The sequence below is a fragment of the Taudactylus pleione genome, unplaced genomic scaffold (assembly GCF_031769625.1).
Source record: "Taudactylus pleione unplaced genomic scaffold, aTauple2 ptg000018l, whole genome shotgun sequence".
NCBI classification, from domain to species: Eukaryota; Metazoa; Chordata; class Amphibia; order Anura; family Myobatrachidae; genus Taudactylus; species Taudactylus pleione.
In genome coordinates, this window is record NW_028284420.1 from 16,249,939 (window position 1) to 16,266,826 (window position 16,888).

The 16,888-nt window shown below is 41.3% G+C and overlaps 1 protein-coding gene across 2 annotated transcripts in view; it reads right to left on the reverse strand.

The window, feature by feature from the left end:
- LAMA5 (laminin subunit alpha 5) overlaps positions 1 to 16,888 on the reverse strand; it is a 179,125-nt gene that overhangs the window by 23,163 nt on the left and 139,074 nt on the right. For both annotated transcript variants that reach the window (XM_088442785.1, XM_088442777.1), the window contains exons 62-74: positions 16,304 to 16,440; positions 14,934 to 15,087; positions 13,765 to 13,898; positions 12,254 to 12,416; positions 8,955 to 9,083; positions 8,723 to 8,877; positions 5,442 to 5,574; positions 5,143 to 5,286; positions 2,280 to 2,410; positions 1,952 to 2,119; positions 1,397 to 1,535; positions 1,141 to 1,292; positions 505 to 694 (exon numbers count right to left, since the gene is read on the reverse strand). In XM_088442785.1, the coding sequence (XP_088298911.1) occupies positions 505 to 694; positions 1,141 to 1,292; positions 1,397 to 1,535; positions 1,952 to 2,119; positions 2,280 to 2,410; positions 5,143 to 5,286; positions 5,442 to 5,574; positions 8,723 to 8,877; positions 8,955 to 9,083; positions 12,254 to 12,416; positions 13,765 to 13,898; positions 14,934 to 15,087; positions 16,304 to 16,440 (1,929 nt within the window). The remainder of the gene's footprint in view (positions 1 to 504; positions 695 to 1,140; positions 1,293 to 1,396; positions 1,536 to 1,951; positions 2,120 to 2,279; positions 2,411 to 5,142; positions 5,287 to 5,441; positions 5,575 to 8,722; positions 8,878 to 8,954; positions 9,084 to 12,253; positions 12,417 to 13,764; positions 13,899 to 14,933; positions 15,088 to 16,303; positions 16,441 to 16,888) is intronic.

The following is a 16,888-nucleotide window of genomic DNA, read 5'->3' on the forward strand; positions in this document are numbered from 1 at the left end:
CTGTACACATGTATAAGAGACCTGCCAGGTGTATATATCTATCTATGCACACATTAACATTATATATATCTGTACACATGAATAAGAGACCTGCCAGGTGTATATATCCATCTATGCACACGTTAGGATTATGTATATCTGTACACATGAATAAGAGACCTGCCAGGTGTATATATCTATCTATGCACACATTAGGATTATGTATATCTGTACACATGAATGAGAGACCTACCAGGTGTATATATCTATTTATGCACACATTAGGATTATGTATATCTGTACACATGAATAAGAGACCTGCCAGGTGTATATATCTATCTATGCACACGTTAGGATTATGTATATCTGTACACATGAATGAGAGACCTGCCAGGTGTATATATCTATCTATGCACACGTTAGGATTATGTATATCTGTACACAAGAATAAGGGACCTGTGAAGTCTATAACTCTCTGTAAACAGGTCTATGGGGCTGTTTGTATTCTGCACAAAACCTTCTTACTGTGTGCCAGAGCCCATCAGTGTACTTCTCTTTACTTCTCAGACGATGTGTTTTTCCATTGATGTTTATCAGAAGAATAAATCGGGCGTTAGAAACATAAAGAGACAAAGAAGAGGTTCCTCGCTCATCAGCGACATAGAAGAGAAGCCCACTGGTGCTGTTCAGACGAACCTCCATTGAAAAGTGGAATCTGCCCAGTAAAAACATAGATGTCAATGTCTGATGTATGAAGAGATTTGTGTGCAGTCATTTCCTCCCTATGACAATTTCTCATCACCTCCCACTACTTTTAAATTGTGCATCTTCCGACTTCCCAGGATCTCTAGGACATAGTATTTAGTCAAATTTGAGCAAGATGCTGCGCTAATAAAGATTGGAAATGGCAGGTAATATACCAGTCGGGTAGCTCTTTTAAATGAATATTTAATCTCCACAACTATACATACAGTATCGTTAAAATAAATCTCTTTATAAATTAAAAATGCACAATTCAGACTGCAGTAATGGCTCATTATAAAGATAATGCAGCTGCATTGATTTAAATTATGACTTTGCCCATTTGAATATAGTAATCTAATGAATGAGTCTATGTTACTATAGAGACAAAGTTTTTTCTATTTTATAGTATTTAGTCACCTTTCTTGGAGAGAACCAGGAATGTTGGTGAACTCCAGATGACTCGAATAAGAACCACCAAATCTTAATGCTCCCTTTACATGTTTGGGGACAAGACAGGTTGTGTTTTGCAAGTTCCGATGGTCCATCAAAGCCAACTTCCTCTGACGTGGCTGCCAAAATAGAAATATGGAGGAACTTAGCCTCTTAATTGATAGATGTTCAAGAACTGCATATAAAGAGATGAATGCTCTCATTGTCACACAGGATAATTTACCTTCATTTTTGGTTTATCCTTCCGAAGCAGGGCCCTGATCTCCTGTGGCCGATCCTCGGTTGCATCCTGACAGCTCATGGTCGCATTCATACTATGCTGATTCTGTAGCAGATCTAAAACCATCTGGGGCCCAGATATCCTAAATAAATTGCAATATAATACAATGCAGAAGTAGTCAGTGAGAAACAAATACAAGGGGCAATAGACAAGTGTAGTTGTGCTGAATAAAGTGGGAGGAAAAATGGGGGCAGAGCTAGTGAGTCAATTGGAATTAGATCAAAGAGGTCAAAGCTGCTTTGCTATAAATTCCTGCGGTGACTGAATGTCCCAGGATTTGCGCTGGTGGCCTTGCTATAAATATAATATTGTTAACTTTGCCTTGATTTGAGATGAAGGCCAAGGATTCACCATTTATTAAAGTGTACTGGAACGGGGGCAGCATAGATGGGGAAGTAAACAGAAGGAACGTGAAAAAGATGTGGTGCAAACACAGGATTAATATGGCAAAAATATAACTACTCACATAATATTAGTTACAATATTGTCTAGGCTCACCTCTTCACAAATACATTACTGATACAGCCGCTCAGGTTTCCTAATGGTCCACTATCTGGTAACCCCCCGAGGATCAAAGTGCTGTTGGAATCATCCTGTCGCCTCCGTCTGCCACCTGCTGACAGTTGTCGGCTACCTTGCAGTTCATCGTCCACGTAGAGCCGCAGCCTGCACAGTGACATCCTTAGTCAGTACAGTATATTTAACACATTGCCAATATTCTCTTTAATTCAGGTTGCATTTTTCCCTAATCATGCCCTGTAAAAGTACAAAAGCCCAAAACTAACTGTATAATCCAATAAAATATAAATATCGGTCAGAGACTCACCCATCCTTGTTGCTGTACAGAGAGAGGTAGTGTCCAATCCCATCTGAGTAAGGTGTTTTAGATGAGAGTTCAGTGGTGAGAAGCCTCACTGACAAGTGACCACTCTTGATGGACACCTGACATGATCCCTCCTGTCGAAGACCGTCAAGGACATGTATGAGTTGGCTAAATATCTTTTTACTTTTTTTTTTTTTTTATTACATATGTAGAGGACTGACCAATCCTGACATTTTATAACAATGTAGATAGAAATCTTATATCACAAATGGGATGCGGTTAAAATACCAATGGAATCCCGACACCTGTCAGAATCCCGGCGCCAGCATCCCAACCGCCAGAATCCCGAAGATAAGCAGCGGGGTTAGGGGGAGGGTTAGTGTTAGGGTTACGCACTAGTGGGAGGGTTAAGTGCCCCATACACAGTGCAATATGCATCTTGCGATGCGACGGGCAATCCGACGGCCCCCACACACGGAACGATCCGGTGGCCGACTGCCCACCCGCATAGCACTGCATGGGATCGTTCGTCAATCTCCCAGATCATTTGAACATGCAGAATGACCTGGAGGAGCGACAGACGACCCCACGGAAGCGCGCAGCGGGCGATATCATGCCCACACACGGAACACTATGGTGACGATATCATTCAAAACCGTCAGATCGGCCGCTATAGCGCTCCGTGTGTGGGGGCCTTTAGGGTTAGGCACTAAGGCAGGAAGAGACATACTCCTCAGCTGTTTTTATTTTCTTTAATCAAAGCATGGATAACAATACACAAACCATTATATGACATATATAAAGTGTGTGATGAGAATCAAAAGATACAAAATACACAAATGAGCATAATACAAGGCACCACAGTGAACATGGAAGAGTAACATAATGGTAACAAATTACATAATGAACCATGGGAAACACATGGGCAGCGTATTAAGAATTATGTAAATATTTTCAAAGTGATTATGGGATCCTCTTCATAAATAGAGGTTTCAAACCAAACTGTATTTTTAAAACAGGTTCAAAGCTATTCTTTAATATGTGATGCTACAACATCCAATACACAAAGCTGGCCTCTTTAGAAATAATGACACTGAACCTGTAGATCTTTGTAAATGTACACGTATGAACGGAAAACTCTGAACAGCTGCTCCACCAAAGCCCCATACCGTCCCTTTCCAAAGGCCCCACTGAACAACTTATTTTGAGGCCAGCCAACCTCTCTTGTGAGCATTGTACTAGACAAGAAGATTATCCATCAGTCTTTCTTAGAGCTTTCAATATAAATTTATAAGGTTTGCATTACGTCCAAAGTAGAACAAATATTCCTGCCACTTGGACTTGACGAAGTGCGGGAATTACTATATAAGCTGATTGATGGAGAAATGGTATACTATTTTTGTAAAGCAGAAAGAGCGTCTATCCTGATAAAAATCAAATATCTTGATTTGCAGGACGCTTGGCGAGCAGAGGCCATAGCCATCAATAATACCTCCTTCCAGGTGAGATATTTAAAGTTAACAGAGCCTAAAAGCTCAAATGGAGGCCTTTGCAGAGTTCCCTTTTCGCACTTCTGTTCCCTGCGCATGTACTCCAGAATGCCGTTCGCACCGCAATCTTGGGCGCGACTCCGGCAGTGATGTTGACAGTCACGGACCGCTACATCACTGCTTGGGGGTCCAGTAAGTCAGAGGAGATCTATTCTGCACGTGCAAAACGATCCTCCTCTTTAATAGGCAGGGGACGTAGAGGGCCACCGCTGTCGCATGGGATGTGACCATATCAGCTGCAGCATCTCAGTGGGGTGTCCATGGGTCCAGCAGCATGGCAGAACCAGCGATGACATCCGACTGCTTCTCAGTTACACAAAACCCAGACACCGTAACTGGAAGTTAGTGGAATAAATATGTAAGTCAGACTTCATTAGTGTTTCTGAAAGTTTAGTACAAAACTTATGTCAGAAAAATACAAAAAATAAAAAAGGCATTAAAATCTAGCTAAAGTGCAGTGTGTTGAAGATGTTGCCTCAAAACTTAAACTGAATTCCTATTGGCTGCTAGCTGCATGAGGCATGTGAAAGGGAGGCGTTTTCAGTTCCAAACAATCTGTTTGATGAAGATGTGTCAACTCCTCAGAGGCACCCTCTACATTACTAGGTAGCAGTGTCCCCCTGATAGGATTAAGGAGAAATACTGTTACTTTGAGAGCTGAATTTACAAGTCAGGAGGAGTGGCAATGTCTAGAGGGGATAGATTCAGGAATAACAACATTTTAATGATATTCACCCGTCCAAAGTATGCTAAACAAAGGCGACTCCATCAATCACGTTAATCAGAATGGTAATATTCAAATGATATAGCAGGGACAAATTTTTCGGTAGATTAATTCCTTGGTACAAGATTTCAGTGATCACATAATTACTACATTAGCAACCCAAAGTGGGTGGACCTCACCCAGACATTCTGAGCCAAAGTACCAGGACCTTGTCAAAAGTAACCCAGAAACCAAACATTGGGTCAATTTAGGCAATTTTGGTCATCAAGGATCTTCTGCTAGTGTAATCCTTTCTCTTATTGGCAAACATGCTCAGACTTGTACATGTCCTCGGTACAGGAGAGTCATATTTTTTGGTTATAAAATTCGAAAATTCTGGTTGGTTTGGAATCTCTAGCTACATAAGATCTGCTGACTACTTACGTAACGTTGCACAAAGTTACACCCCCCTCCTCCCCCTCCCTCCCTGGAACTTCAAGGAAGTTAAGCATCTTGGCTGTTGACACATCTTGTAAATCTTTTAAGAATGAACCACCCCAAGCTTTCGTTTTTAGTTCGCAGAAACAAAAAGCCATCTGAACAGAACCCCTACCTCGCTGTACTGATGATACAGGAGTCCATTATGTTGACTAGTCCGGAAGCCAAAGCCTGCAAAGAAGTCACTCTGAAAACTGGCCACATTTTTCAGGTTCATACTCAGGAATCCATTTCCATAGAGCTGAATCGATCTGGCAACCTAGGATTAAGAGATATCATCAGCATGAAATACAGAAGCTTGATCTAGAGATTTTAAAACTGAAATGTCACCAACTTGAAAAAAATACAGATAAGCACTTATGAGCCCAACAAGATAATGGAAAAACATTATGGATTGACAGGAGCTCCACTCACCAGCAGGTCCGAAGTGCAACCGAAACTCACACCAGTCGTATTCATACGCTTTAAGTCCACATATTTCCCTAAAGCTTTGATACCCTTCATGCAGCCTCTGACAGATCCTCCTCCACTGAAAATGTCCTTTAGGCTGGAAGCAATAAAATGTTAAGTAAATCATATGAACTTTAGGGAATCTATATTAGCAGGTGCCAATGTTCTTAATCCACTATTTAAATAGGATTTTCACACATTTTTATGTCTCCCACCCCCATTCCCCTATCTAGTGATAGTGCCTACTTACCTTCAAACCACAATCCAATACGAATCTCCACCATGGCAGGCTCTGCCAATAAACTTTACTTTCAGCTCTGACAGAGTCTTTGGGTTCCAGCTACTGCTCATTAGAGTGTTCTATACTATGATAATGTCAGCTACAATGTAATGCTCTATCAAATAGCAAATTATAAATAATCAGTTCTAAATTAGAGGCAAAGTTGGAACCTGGGAACTATGTCAAAAGCTTTAAGTAATATAACTTACAGCCAGGACCTGGAAACAGTGTACTGCAGTTAAAAAGTATGCATGAGTGAAGTGTACAACAGAGGTACCACACCTGTACAGTCCAGATAGATCTGCAAAGCCCACACCACATCCAACAGATGCAGAGAATTGGAGGAATCTGCAGAAGACGTTTATTGAAAGGTGTCCTGGCTCAAATGAAAAACCGGACACTACCGTTGTTTTGGAAAGATGGACTAGCCCACAAGACCACCCTATGTGAATGAAAAGTTAACAGGGGGTTTACAAGACCGGCCTGCAATTCACAATCCCTTCTTGCCGAAGCAATAAACAGCCAGAAGATGACCTTCCAAGTCCGGAAATGTAGTTTAACCAACTCAAGAGGCTCACAAGGAACCTGCTGGGGGGCATCCAAAACAAGATTAAATCACAATGAGGAACTGGTGGGACATAATTAGGCTAACTGTAGACCAATGCCTGCACTTCAGGAATCAAGGCCAGTCTTTTCTGGAGCAAAACAGACAAAGCAAGGCCCATAATTCAATCCCACCTGCAAAAGGAATTGGAGGGGAGGTAACCTAAAGTGAGAAGTCAGAACACCCCTCGGTTCACACCACACGAAGTACACCTATCAAATTCGATTATAAATCTTACGCTTCAGGCATGTAAGCCCATGACTGTAGACTGCTCCAGTGAGGTTCGACACAATTGGACGGACCCTTATAACTGATGATCGTGAGGGGTTCCCAGAACATCATGCACGTCCTAACATTCCTGACAGATAGTCACTGAAGTGACCTCTTCTCTTGGTAGCCTATCCCCTAAAGAGCGGTGCCGCCGCCCACTTAAAATACAGAAAGGATCAACACCTAGGTGCCCTGGACTAGGGAAAACTGGCAAAATATGGCTCTTACTTTCAGTAGCCTGAGAAATTATGTAGTTCAACTCTGGCCCAAAACTGGACTCATCTACAAAATAAGTCACTTTCATCATCCTTTTGGACTCCAAATCAGCCTTGCATGACCAAAGCCACAGAGACCATCTAGCAGAAAGAGCAAAGGCTGACACCCTGGTCAGGAGAGAAGCAGCATCACCAACGTACGCCAAGGCCTTCTTAATCCTGCCTACCAAAGAAAGGAGATCCTCACTCCTGACTGAATACAATTGGCAAAGCCTTGTTGACCCAGGCTATAGCCAAGACTGGCTGAAGAGAAACAATTGAAGCATAAAATAGTGACATCAGAAAAGCCTCACATCTTCTATAAGTAGGATTCTTTAATGTTGCCAAATTATTGATAAGAATACCTGTCATCTTAGCCAGTCTTGAAATAGGAGCATCCATCTATGGGAAGACCTCCCAGATGGCTGTATCCAGCTCTGCAAAAAAGGATAGATATTTTTAAATCTACAGAGGTCCAGGCTTCCCCTAAAACATCTGAAAAATGGGAAAATTAATGAAAAAGGCTACCAACTGCCTTTTCCATTTAAATAGAGCAGAGGAACTGGCCACCCCTGGAGCTCATCCTCCTTAATACCTGTACAAGAGTCTGATATGCTTCCAGAATCAAATTCTGCACAACCAAGCTGGCAGCAGAATCTTCTTCCCAGCCTCTCTGATCCTTTCATTCCGCATCCAAGACCTCACCTTCTTCCTGAGGTGAGCCATCAGAATCTGAATCACGCAAGAGGACGCCAACATGTTCTCCATAGAAGAAGAGACCCTAGAGAGGCTCTTCTCATTATTAAGGGCCCATTGCAGTTCCATGGAGGTCCCTGCCTCTTTCTCCTTAGGAATTTGGGAGTCATGCTGGGCATTATAGAGAGTGGAATCACTCATCTTTGCCTGGAAATTTACTACCCAGTTTAGTTCAGCAATGGCTTGCTCCACAGACGTAGCCCAATCATACTTGACAAACTGGGGGAGAACTCCCAGACATGTGCTGACTGTAGACCTTGGCCTCAAGCCGCACAGATGACATCCATTTCTGTGTTACCAGAGGGTAATTTACTCCTCAATTTGAACAGGTATAATGTAAAGCAGAGGCAGACACCTGCTTAGCTTTGTGAATCTTGTCTCTCTTACTAACCATACTCGAAACAATTCACAACACACCACAATTCTGTGTAAACACTCAGAGTGAGAGAGTGTAAAAAAACGGACAGAGGGCTCTGTAAATACCACAGGAAAATTTAAAATTAATGCAGTATAATTATAACACCACACTGTCCAAAGAAAACAAACTACCTTTCAGTCAAACATGCAATTCACAAACAAAGAAAACGTCACCCACAGGTGAAAGAGAGAGCCTGCCTGCCTAGCTGCTTTAGTATTCCCCTATGGGAAGTGCAGTAGTTTCTGTGCAGCAGCATCAGCTTAAAGCCCGCCACAGACTTTTAAACAAAAGGGGGCAGAGCCTAATTTAAACATGCATCTGGGAGAAATGGTGCCAATGGACTGCCTACTAGGCTCCATGCTGTGATGGTCTGGGGCAGAGGTAGACCGTGACCCCCGTATCCCGTTTGGTCTGGTAGAGGTGGGAGGCCAGTGATAACTGAAACCTAACCTAACAGTTTAGTGGCTGAACCTGAGCAGACTCTTCTAACACATGATAGATGAACGAGGAAAGAGGAAGTAAAAACAAATAGGTGAAGAAAAGCTATTATCAATCAGTTTCAAGTCAAAATAAGAGGATTGCTATAGGCTAATTTGTGTAAACAAAACAGAACGACAGCCAGGAAGCTGGTAGGTAAGCAGGGTCTGGACTACTTCAACTCACCTCTCTGGAAGTTTCTCAGGTGGAATTCCTCCAAGGTATAAGTACTGGGAATTTTCCAGACTACCCCCATCATATTCCACACTAAATATAGTCGTCCTCTCAAGACGCACAAATATCCGTCTCTTCCCACTGATAAGAGCCACAATTACCTGGATCTGAAGTAGAATCACAAGAATTGGAAATATGCCTATAATACAGGTAGCAGACAAGACAGTAGTTAGTTTGACGTTACCGCTTTAGAGCTGGCACTGCTGACAAACAGCTGGGTTGACTCTATTGGCTTCGCTTTCTCTGTTCCACTTCCAGCATTGTAGTAAAGGGTGAGCTTGCCTTCCTGAGCCGCGAGGCATACAAACTGATCCTAGAGGAATGGATCATGACACCGCATAAGAAAGGTATACTCAGTCACTGGGACAAAGGTTTGTAAGGCTTTGCTCCTTCTTCTATACTCATTTATTATGATAAGGCTTACCTGGGCATGTGTGATGTGGGTGTAAAATGGTTAATTAAAATAAAAACTATCTGCTATATTGAAAAGTGACTTAAACTGATAAAGATCTCAGCTGCTATTAAAAATTAAATAATGAAATCACCAGTGATTGCGCTGAACAGAAAAAAAAGTGTCTCCCAGGGACCTCTCACATTCAAAAATTGGGGTCCTATCACATTTTATGCTTTTAAACTCCCCAAATGCCAACAGACAACCCCACATGCCCTACACAAATGATACACTTTGGAAAGTCACACTCCTAATATTTTCAGTACAGATAATGCTTATAAAGACATTGCCTTGATCTCAGATAGCTAATCGTGCAGTGCTGGGAGCAGAGGGCCTGATTCAGAGATGGACAGATTTGCACAGTCGCACACAAGCAGCTGTACAAATCCGTAATCTCAGATGCAAATACAGAAGGAGGTGTCAAACACTTCCTTGCTGCGACCAATGTTAACAGGCTGGGATCACCATTGTGACCAGGTTGCTTCTTTGGTCAGGCTGCGGGAGCTGAAGCTACCCACAGGCTGACCCGGGTGCTAGGCACGTAATAGACCAGAAATCTGCGTCAGTCACCGCAGACCCTGGCCTCGTACCTCCAGGTAAACTGGATCGGCACGCCCCATTTCTGGGAATAATGACCAGGCAAGAGCCGCAGCATGTCAATCATGCTGCGACTTGGGGGGTCTGCAAGTGAGATCGTAGGATCCAGTTCTGTTCATGCATTGAACGAGTCCTGCACAGGCGCAGACCCATAACAATCGGAGATGTACGTTCATCTCTGAATCAGGCCCAGAGAGTGGGCTATGGGTAGGCAGCAGTTGGGACAGGGGTGAGGGCAGGTGGCAGCTTTGGCAGTGCTGGGGACAGGTAGTAGCTGCGGCACCTGTTAACAAGCTAGTTATCAAGGATTTCTTTTCAGGCTTGATCAGCCCCCCAAAAAACACTGTTAAGTGCAGCCTGCAGGCTGCTATCGGGGCTAATTGAGTAGCCCCGGGGGATCAATTAGCACGCGGTAAATTACCACTGCTAATTGAATTCCCACTTAGTCTTCAGTTACACCAGTGTATCCAAAAATGCAATTAGAAACCAATTAGGAGTTACTTTAAAACAAAAAAATACCTTGCATAAATGTAGCACCACAAAAGTCAAGATCAACGCACATGAATTATTTAAGAATGCAAAGACAGACTATTTTTACATTTCATTTAATATGATATAATGATTTATTGAATGCTTATTGATAAAATAGTACTAACAAACAGAAATACAAATGTAAAACAGTATTAAAATAAAAAAAGAAATCAAACAAGCACCGAAACTGCAAAACACTTTATGACCTGTGCAAGATTTGGACAATTTCTCAGCAGCAGAAAAATAAAATTTGCATTATAATATTAGTACTTTTTCCTTTATCTCCTCTCTGCCCTCACTGAAAGTGGTGTGCTGGTATGCTAATATGTCTTATCACCAATTAATTACACTTTTTGGACTATAAATATTAAATTTCAATGCCCCATTATACAGTACCATTCTGGAACATACCAGGTATTAATTCCACTAAACCAAGCAAATATAATTTTCTGCACATATACATAGATATCAATATATGTTTCAAAAGAGAGGTACATCATCCCTATTTGTTCCTTATGGGGAAGTAGTATATTTGATGCATGGAATTCCATTACTTGCTGAAGATGCACATTTATACTTGCGTCTTTACAAATTTTTACTAGGTGATGGATTCCATTATAAATCCTAAAACTCAATTAGCATGAACTTTGTCCTGTCTGGCCCAATGAACTTATTTAAATGCTAAATTCCTAAAGTAAAGTATGTCTGTTTTCTTCATCAAAAGAGGCAGACTTTTCTTGGGATTGCACCGATGTTCAGGAAAATGCAGACCGTCAATTCACGGGTCACCAGTGATATTGTCAAAATGTCCTGTCTATTAATTCTAGTGATATCACTGGTCCCTAGTGAACTGAGAGGATGCATTATCAGTAATGTCACTGGTCCCTGGTAAACTGAGAGGATACATTATCAGTGATGTCACTGGTCCCTGGTAAACTGAGAGGATACATTACCAGTGATGTCACTGGTCCCTGGCAAACTGAGAGGATACATTACCAGTGATGTCACTGGTCCCTAGTGAACTGAGAGGGTGCTTTATCAGTGATGTCACTGGTCCCTAGTGAACTGAGGGGGTGCTTTATCAGTGATGTCAATGGTCCCTAGTGAACTGAGAGGGTGCTTTATCAGTGATGTCACTGGTCCCTAGTGAACTGAGAGGGTGCTTTATCAGTGATGTCACTGGTCCCTAGTGAACTGAGAGGGAGCATTATCAGTGATGTCACTGGTCCCTAGTGAACTGAGAGGATGCATCATCAGTGATGTCACTGGTCCCTAGTGAACTGAGAGGGTGCTTTATCAGTGATGTCACTGGTCCCTAGTGAACTGAGAGGGTGCTTTATCAGTGATGTCACTGGTTCCAAACTGTAACCTTACAAAATAAATAATCATTGGCTTGCAACAAGATGCTGCTTTAACAGGTTTGTGTTGTATCCCAGTGCAATAAAAGTGAACTCTGTCAAGAATATGGTGAACTAGTGAGAAATATAAAGCAATTAAAAGTTCCTGGAATGTACAGTATGTGGAAGCCAATACATTATATGTATATGAAAATGGAAAACCCCTTTAAAAATAAGCCATACGGAGGTACAGGTATACTGGCTAACCTTGCTGCCACACAGCACTAGGGTAATGTGTTCTATTGCAACTGGGGTGCTGTCCGTACAGAGTATGTATGTTCTCCCAGTGTTTGCTGGGTTTCCTCTGAGCCCTCTGGCTTTCTCCCACATTTCAAAAACCTGCAAGTAGCTTAATTGTTAGTGCTGCGTTGGAGCAGGGTCTGATATGAATGAATAAGCATTTTCGGTTAAGCGGTGCAAAATATTCTGGCACTGTATGAATAACTATAATAAATTGGTGGTCTGAGCTAGATCTTTCAATTCCAAATATAAGGTGTAATTGCTTACCACTGCATCTAGGAAGAAGAGGATACCATTGAATGATACTAGGCGGACATCCAGCTCAAACCTCTTGGATGGTCCTGGAAGAGTCTCTAGCTTAATCTCTGCGTATCCTGTTCCTTCAAAGTAAGACCCATCAGTAAGCCAAGGGTCCCCAGTTGATTTTGACCTATTAAAAACATTACAGGTTATGAAGTCGTATAAGATTGCTTGTAGGCGACATTAGTCATTTTTCCTCCTGACATCAACATGAATAGGTTTAGTTTTGCCGTGACATGCAAAAGGGCCACGTAAAGTTGTCCATGATAAAAACAAACCGTCGCCACTTAGGTTAACTCCAGCCACATTACGTGTATGTCCCTGTGCATTATTTATTGTCATGCCAAAAGAAAACTCTTACCGGGAATTGGACTCATTTGAAATTAAAGAATAGTTTTTTACATGAATTTTGTATCAATAAACAGGACTTGCATCAATTTTTCTGGAGAAAATAGGTAATGCCTATTAATCTCTACATGGTATAAAATAAAGTCCATCCTTGTGATAGAACGGTTTAGGCAGCGTAAGCCAAGTAAGCCCTTGGACGTCCATTTTGTCACTGACTTGCTTCACTAATATCGTCACTGCTCGGCTCCATTTTTTTCATACATTAATGTTTCATACACCTAAAACTTCCGCAACAAATGCTCTATAGAATAGTGAAAACTGCATCAAATTCTGTCCAGAGGTCTTTGAGATCAGCCCGAACAAACAGACGCACGCCTACCGAGGACTTTATTTTATACTATGTATAGAAGATTATGCAATAGTGCAGTCTATAATTTAATATAAAAATGAATGATCAGTCTGTAGACAGGGACTGTTTTAGAGCAAAGCCAGGACAGCATATGCCCTGTCTCTGCAACTTCCAAGTGTCTTATGCTCAGGATTTACTTTGGTTCCAGTGTAAAATACATAGTGCTATAGATTATTACTATTGTATACTTAACTCTCCTTACTCAAACAAGCTCCTCACATATAACAAATAGGAGAATCCCTCATTATATGGAAGTGAAAGGCGACCTGCACCACGGTCCTCGGGTGGTGTGTACAGCCCTTGCTTTCCCTGCATGATTCAGAGCTCGCTGTTGGGAGATTTGTACTTTGGGTAGATCTCGGAGGATGTAGGATTGCATATGTTATACAAGTGTCCTGCTAAGGAAAATGGGCTGCAGGGTGGCACAGGTGTCAGCTTTGCTCTCTCCACAGTGCCGAAGTCATGAGTAGATTCCGACCAGGATCCGATCAATATGGGGTCTGTCTGTATGTGCTATATACAGGACAGTGCCTCTTGATCAACTATGCTTCAGGCTACCAAATTTGCATTACATTATACGAGTTATAGAAGTGGAAATATCCTCACAATTCTTACAGCAGCCTAATAAATATACAGAATACATATGTAAAGATGGATATGGCACCTACACATGAGAATCAGCGGTGTCAGTGTGGCTGTACTGACTGAGTAACAAATATACCTTGCACAAGGCTTATCCTTTGTGGTGTCCAGTTGGAACGTTTTCTCAAAGTCGTACAGACTGATTGGATTTTCGTTTAGAGTGTCCATTTCTATGCATCCTTTGAAGTTGGGATAATTTAGTGAAGCGGGAGGCTGAAAATAGATTAGTGGAAAAAATTGTAATGGAAATCTACCAAATCAAAAGCTGCCATTCAAATTGTTAGCTCTTAAACTCACAGCTCATAAACAGTTTGTTTGGTTCCAATGGCAGAGACTAATAGACTTAAAACATGGTAAACGTGCTGGTACAGCCTAGAGTTAAATCCACAGTACTTGATTATTTTATCCATCACTCTGAAATATGCTAAGATTACTGCAGCCAGGAATTTATGATAATGTATTATCACACTCTATAATCACACAATATACAGAGCATCCACTGCAAGTAGGGATTCTAGGAAATAATCTGATTTTACCACATAATGCCACAATATATTAGCACAACCAATGCAACCAGGGATTCGAAGTAATAATCTGTTTAACCCCATAATGTCACAAAATACCAGAGATTCCGGGTGAGGCCTCCCTTATCTCATAATTACTTAGTATAAAATAGGGTCACTGCAGTCATGGATTTTAAGACATTTTCTATTTTCCCTATGGTAACACAATTTACCAGAAAGGTCTTGGGTAATAATTTGTCTTACACCATAATAACCCAGTATGAGGGCCAAACAATGCAGGGATTCTGGCTATTAATCTCTAGTAAACTGGACTATAACAACACAGTGGCACAGTGGCTAGCATTGCTACCTCACCTGGGCCTCAGGGTTAGATTTGCACAAAAGCACTATCTGTTTAGGTGCTCTATAAAGATTAATACATCCATTTTACTAAGTGTACCATGAATACTTGCAAATAAATCTCAAATAACATCCCATAGATACATTTACAACATCACATCAATGACAACGTATTCCTGAAAACCAAAAACTCAGTACTAGGATATTGTAAAGAGAAGTAAAATGTTCACATTTAAAAATAATTGTAAATGCAGCTTTTTACCTTCTACATTCAGTTAGAACGGAACCTTAAAATCCACCAGTCTGCGCCAAACAACATGACAACAAGCTCAGTGAGTCCTGGTTAGTGAGGTGTATATAAACTAGTATGGATTTATGAATGTACCTTAAATCCTGCAGGGTAGCCCCCTACATAGAATACCACTTTCTGGGGGTCCAGATTAAGTAGGCCCTGCTCGCCCAAAGCTATGCTGTCTCCTTTGATCTCGTGCAAGCTGTCCTTTGTTACAAAGATGGACATCTGCCCATACTGTAGAATCCTGTTAGAACAGAACAAGCAGTGAGATGGGGAACAAACCTGTTTTCCATAACAAAGGGAGGAATCCCCAGCGTAACACAAACTTATACAGGCAGTAGCATTCATTCAGCTTATGGAGTTTTATATCGATCCTCTGATAACAGACTTCAGATCATCATTACTCAGCTCCCCAGGATTACTGAATTCCCTCATTTTATTACAGATTACCTGTTAATTAGCATTTACTTATTAAATGGTACATGAAAAAAAAACACATATACAGTATATATTATCTTAAACATTTAGTCTAATGTAACTGTATTTTTAACCATTAATACGTTGGTCTGTATACTCCCCCACGTCAGTGACATTTTTTGCAAGATAGCGTGAGGAGGACACAGATTAGTCATGCATTCTAGTAGTCATTTTAACTAAGCATTAGGGTATAGAATATGCCTGTTCTGTCCAAAGATATATGTACCAATGCAGCTTTGTGGAAATCTGTGCCTTACAACCACTTGTGCATGTAGAGATGGGATGGGGAGAGAAAGGAGGATTAACATAGGCAGAGCACAGTAATAGTGTCTTGGCTGGCACAGAGACACATATAAGCCTGCCCAACCCGTATTATTTGCAGGTGCAAACACATGGTGATAATGAGGAAGATTGTGAATGTACTGCTGAGGCCAATGCTCATTGCATATATCAGATTTCTGTGTGTGTTTGCAATTTAGTTTTTATCAAGCACAAAATTGAGAACTGTATATGCTATCTTGGAGATTTTATTTAAGTTTTATTGAAACCTAACGGCAAATGTGTATTTCACAAGCACAACAAATGGTTACAATTATTGGTGTAAGTGGTGACCAGCATGTAACTTGCCATAGTTGCCACTCACAATTTTATTCAAACTTTCTGTCAGACATTATATATGTCAGTGATGTCCAACTCCTAGCGAATAAATACCCGACTGCTTACCCTACGAAATGGCTACCTACAGTTTCAATTTCAAAGTGATCTATCTACCAGTGAAGAAAACTTAAAGGAAAAGCTCCGTTTAGCAATGGAATGACTGCAGGAAAGGTGACACCATTTATGAGAGTGCATCTAGCAAACCGTATATAGGAAAGAGTTTATATATGCAAGGTAACTATATGGGTCTATTTTTCAAATAACAGGGTAATTAATGTATACACAATGAACGCTTCACATGTAAGTACAGAATATGATCTGTTCACCTTTCAATGACAACGGTAACAAATTGCTCTTTGATATCCTCGTTAGCAGAAAGGTAGGTCGGTTCCTGGTTTCCCAGTCGATAGACACACTGCAATCTGTTGCCTTTCAGGACCAGGCCTAAGTAATCGCCCTGACTCTGTGGAACAAATTATGAGATGTTAACTACATAGAGGGGAAGTTATTGTGCTCTCTCTCTCAGCATGGGAAAATCTTAGTAGCTGAAGCCTCCCAAGTAAATCAGAGGTGGGGACGACCAAATCAGTGGTCGAGAATAACAGTGATAATTGGATTTTTGTACTTGTGTTGAATCCTTTTCTCTGAATCTATCTGGGGACACTGGACTATGGGGTTGCTTGAGGGTCTGAAGGATCTGGCACTTAGACTAGTATAACTTTAAGGGAGTAGCTCCTGCCCTCTGCTACCCGTGGTCTTCAGTACAACTTCAAAAGAAGCCCTAAACCCAGGGTGAATCACCTAGTGTAATTCACAGATTAACCACAAAGCACTCACGAACAAAGAACTGAGCACAAGGGTGGGAACGCAGTGTCCCCCAGATGGATTCAGAGAAAAGGATTCAACGTAAG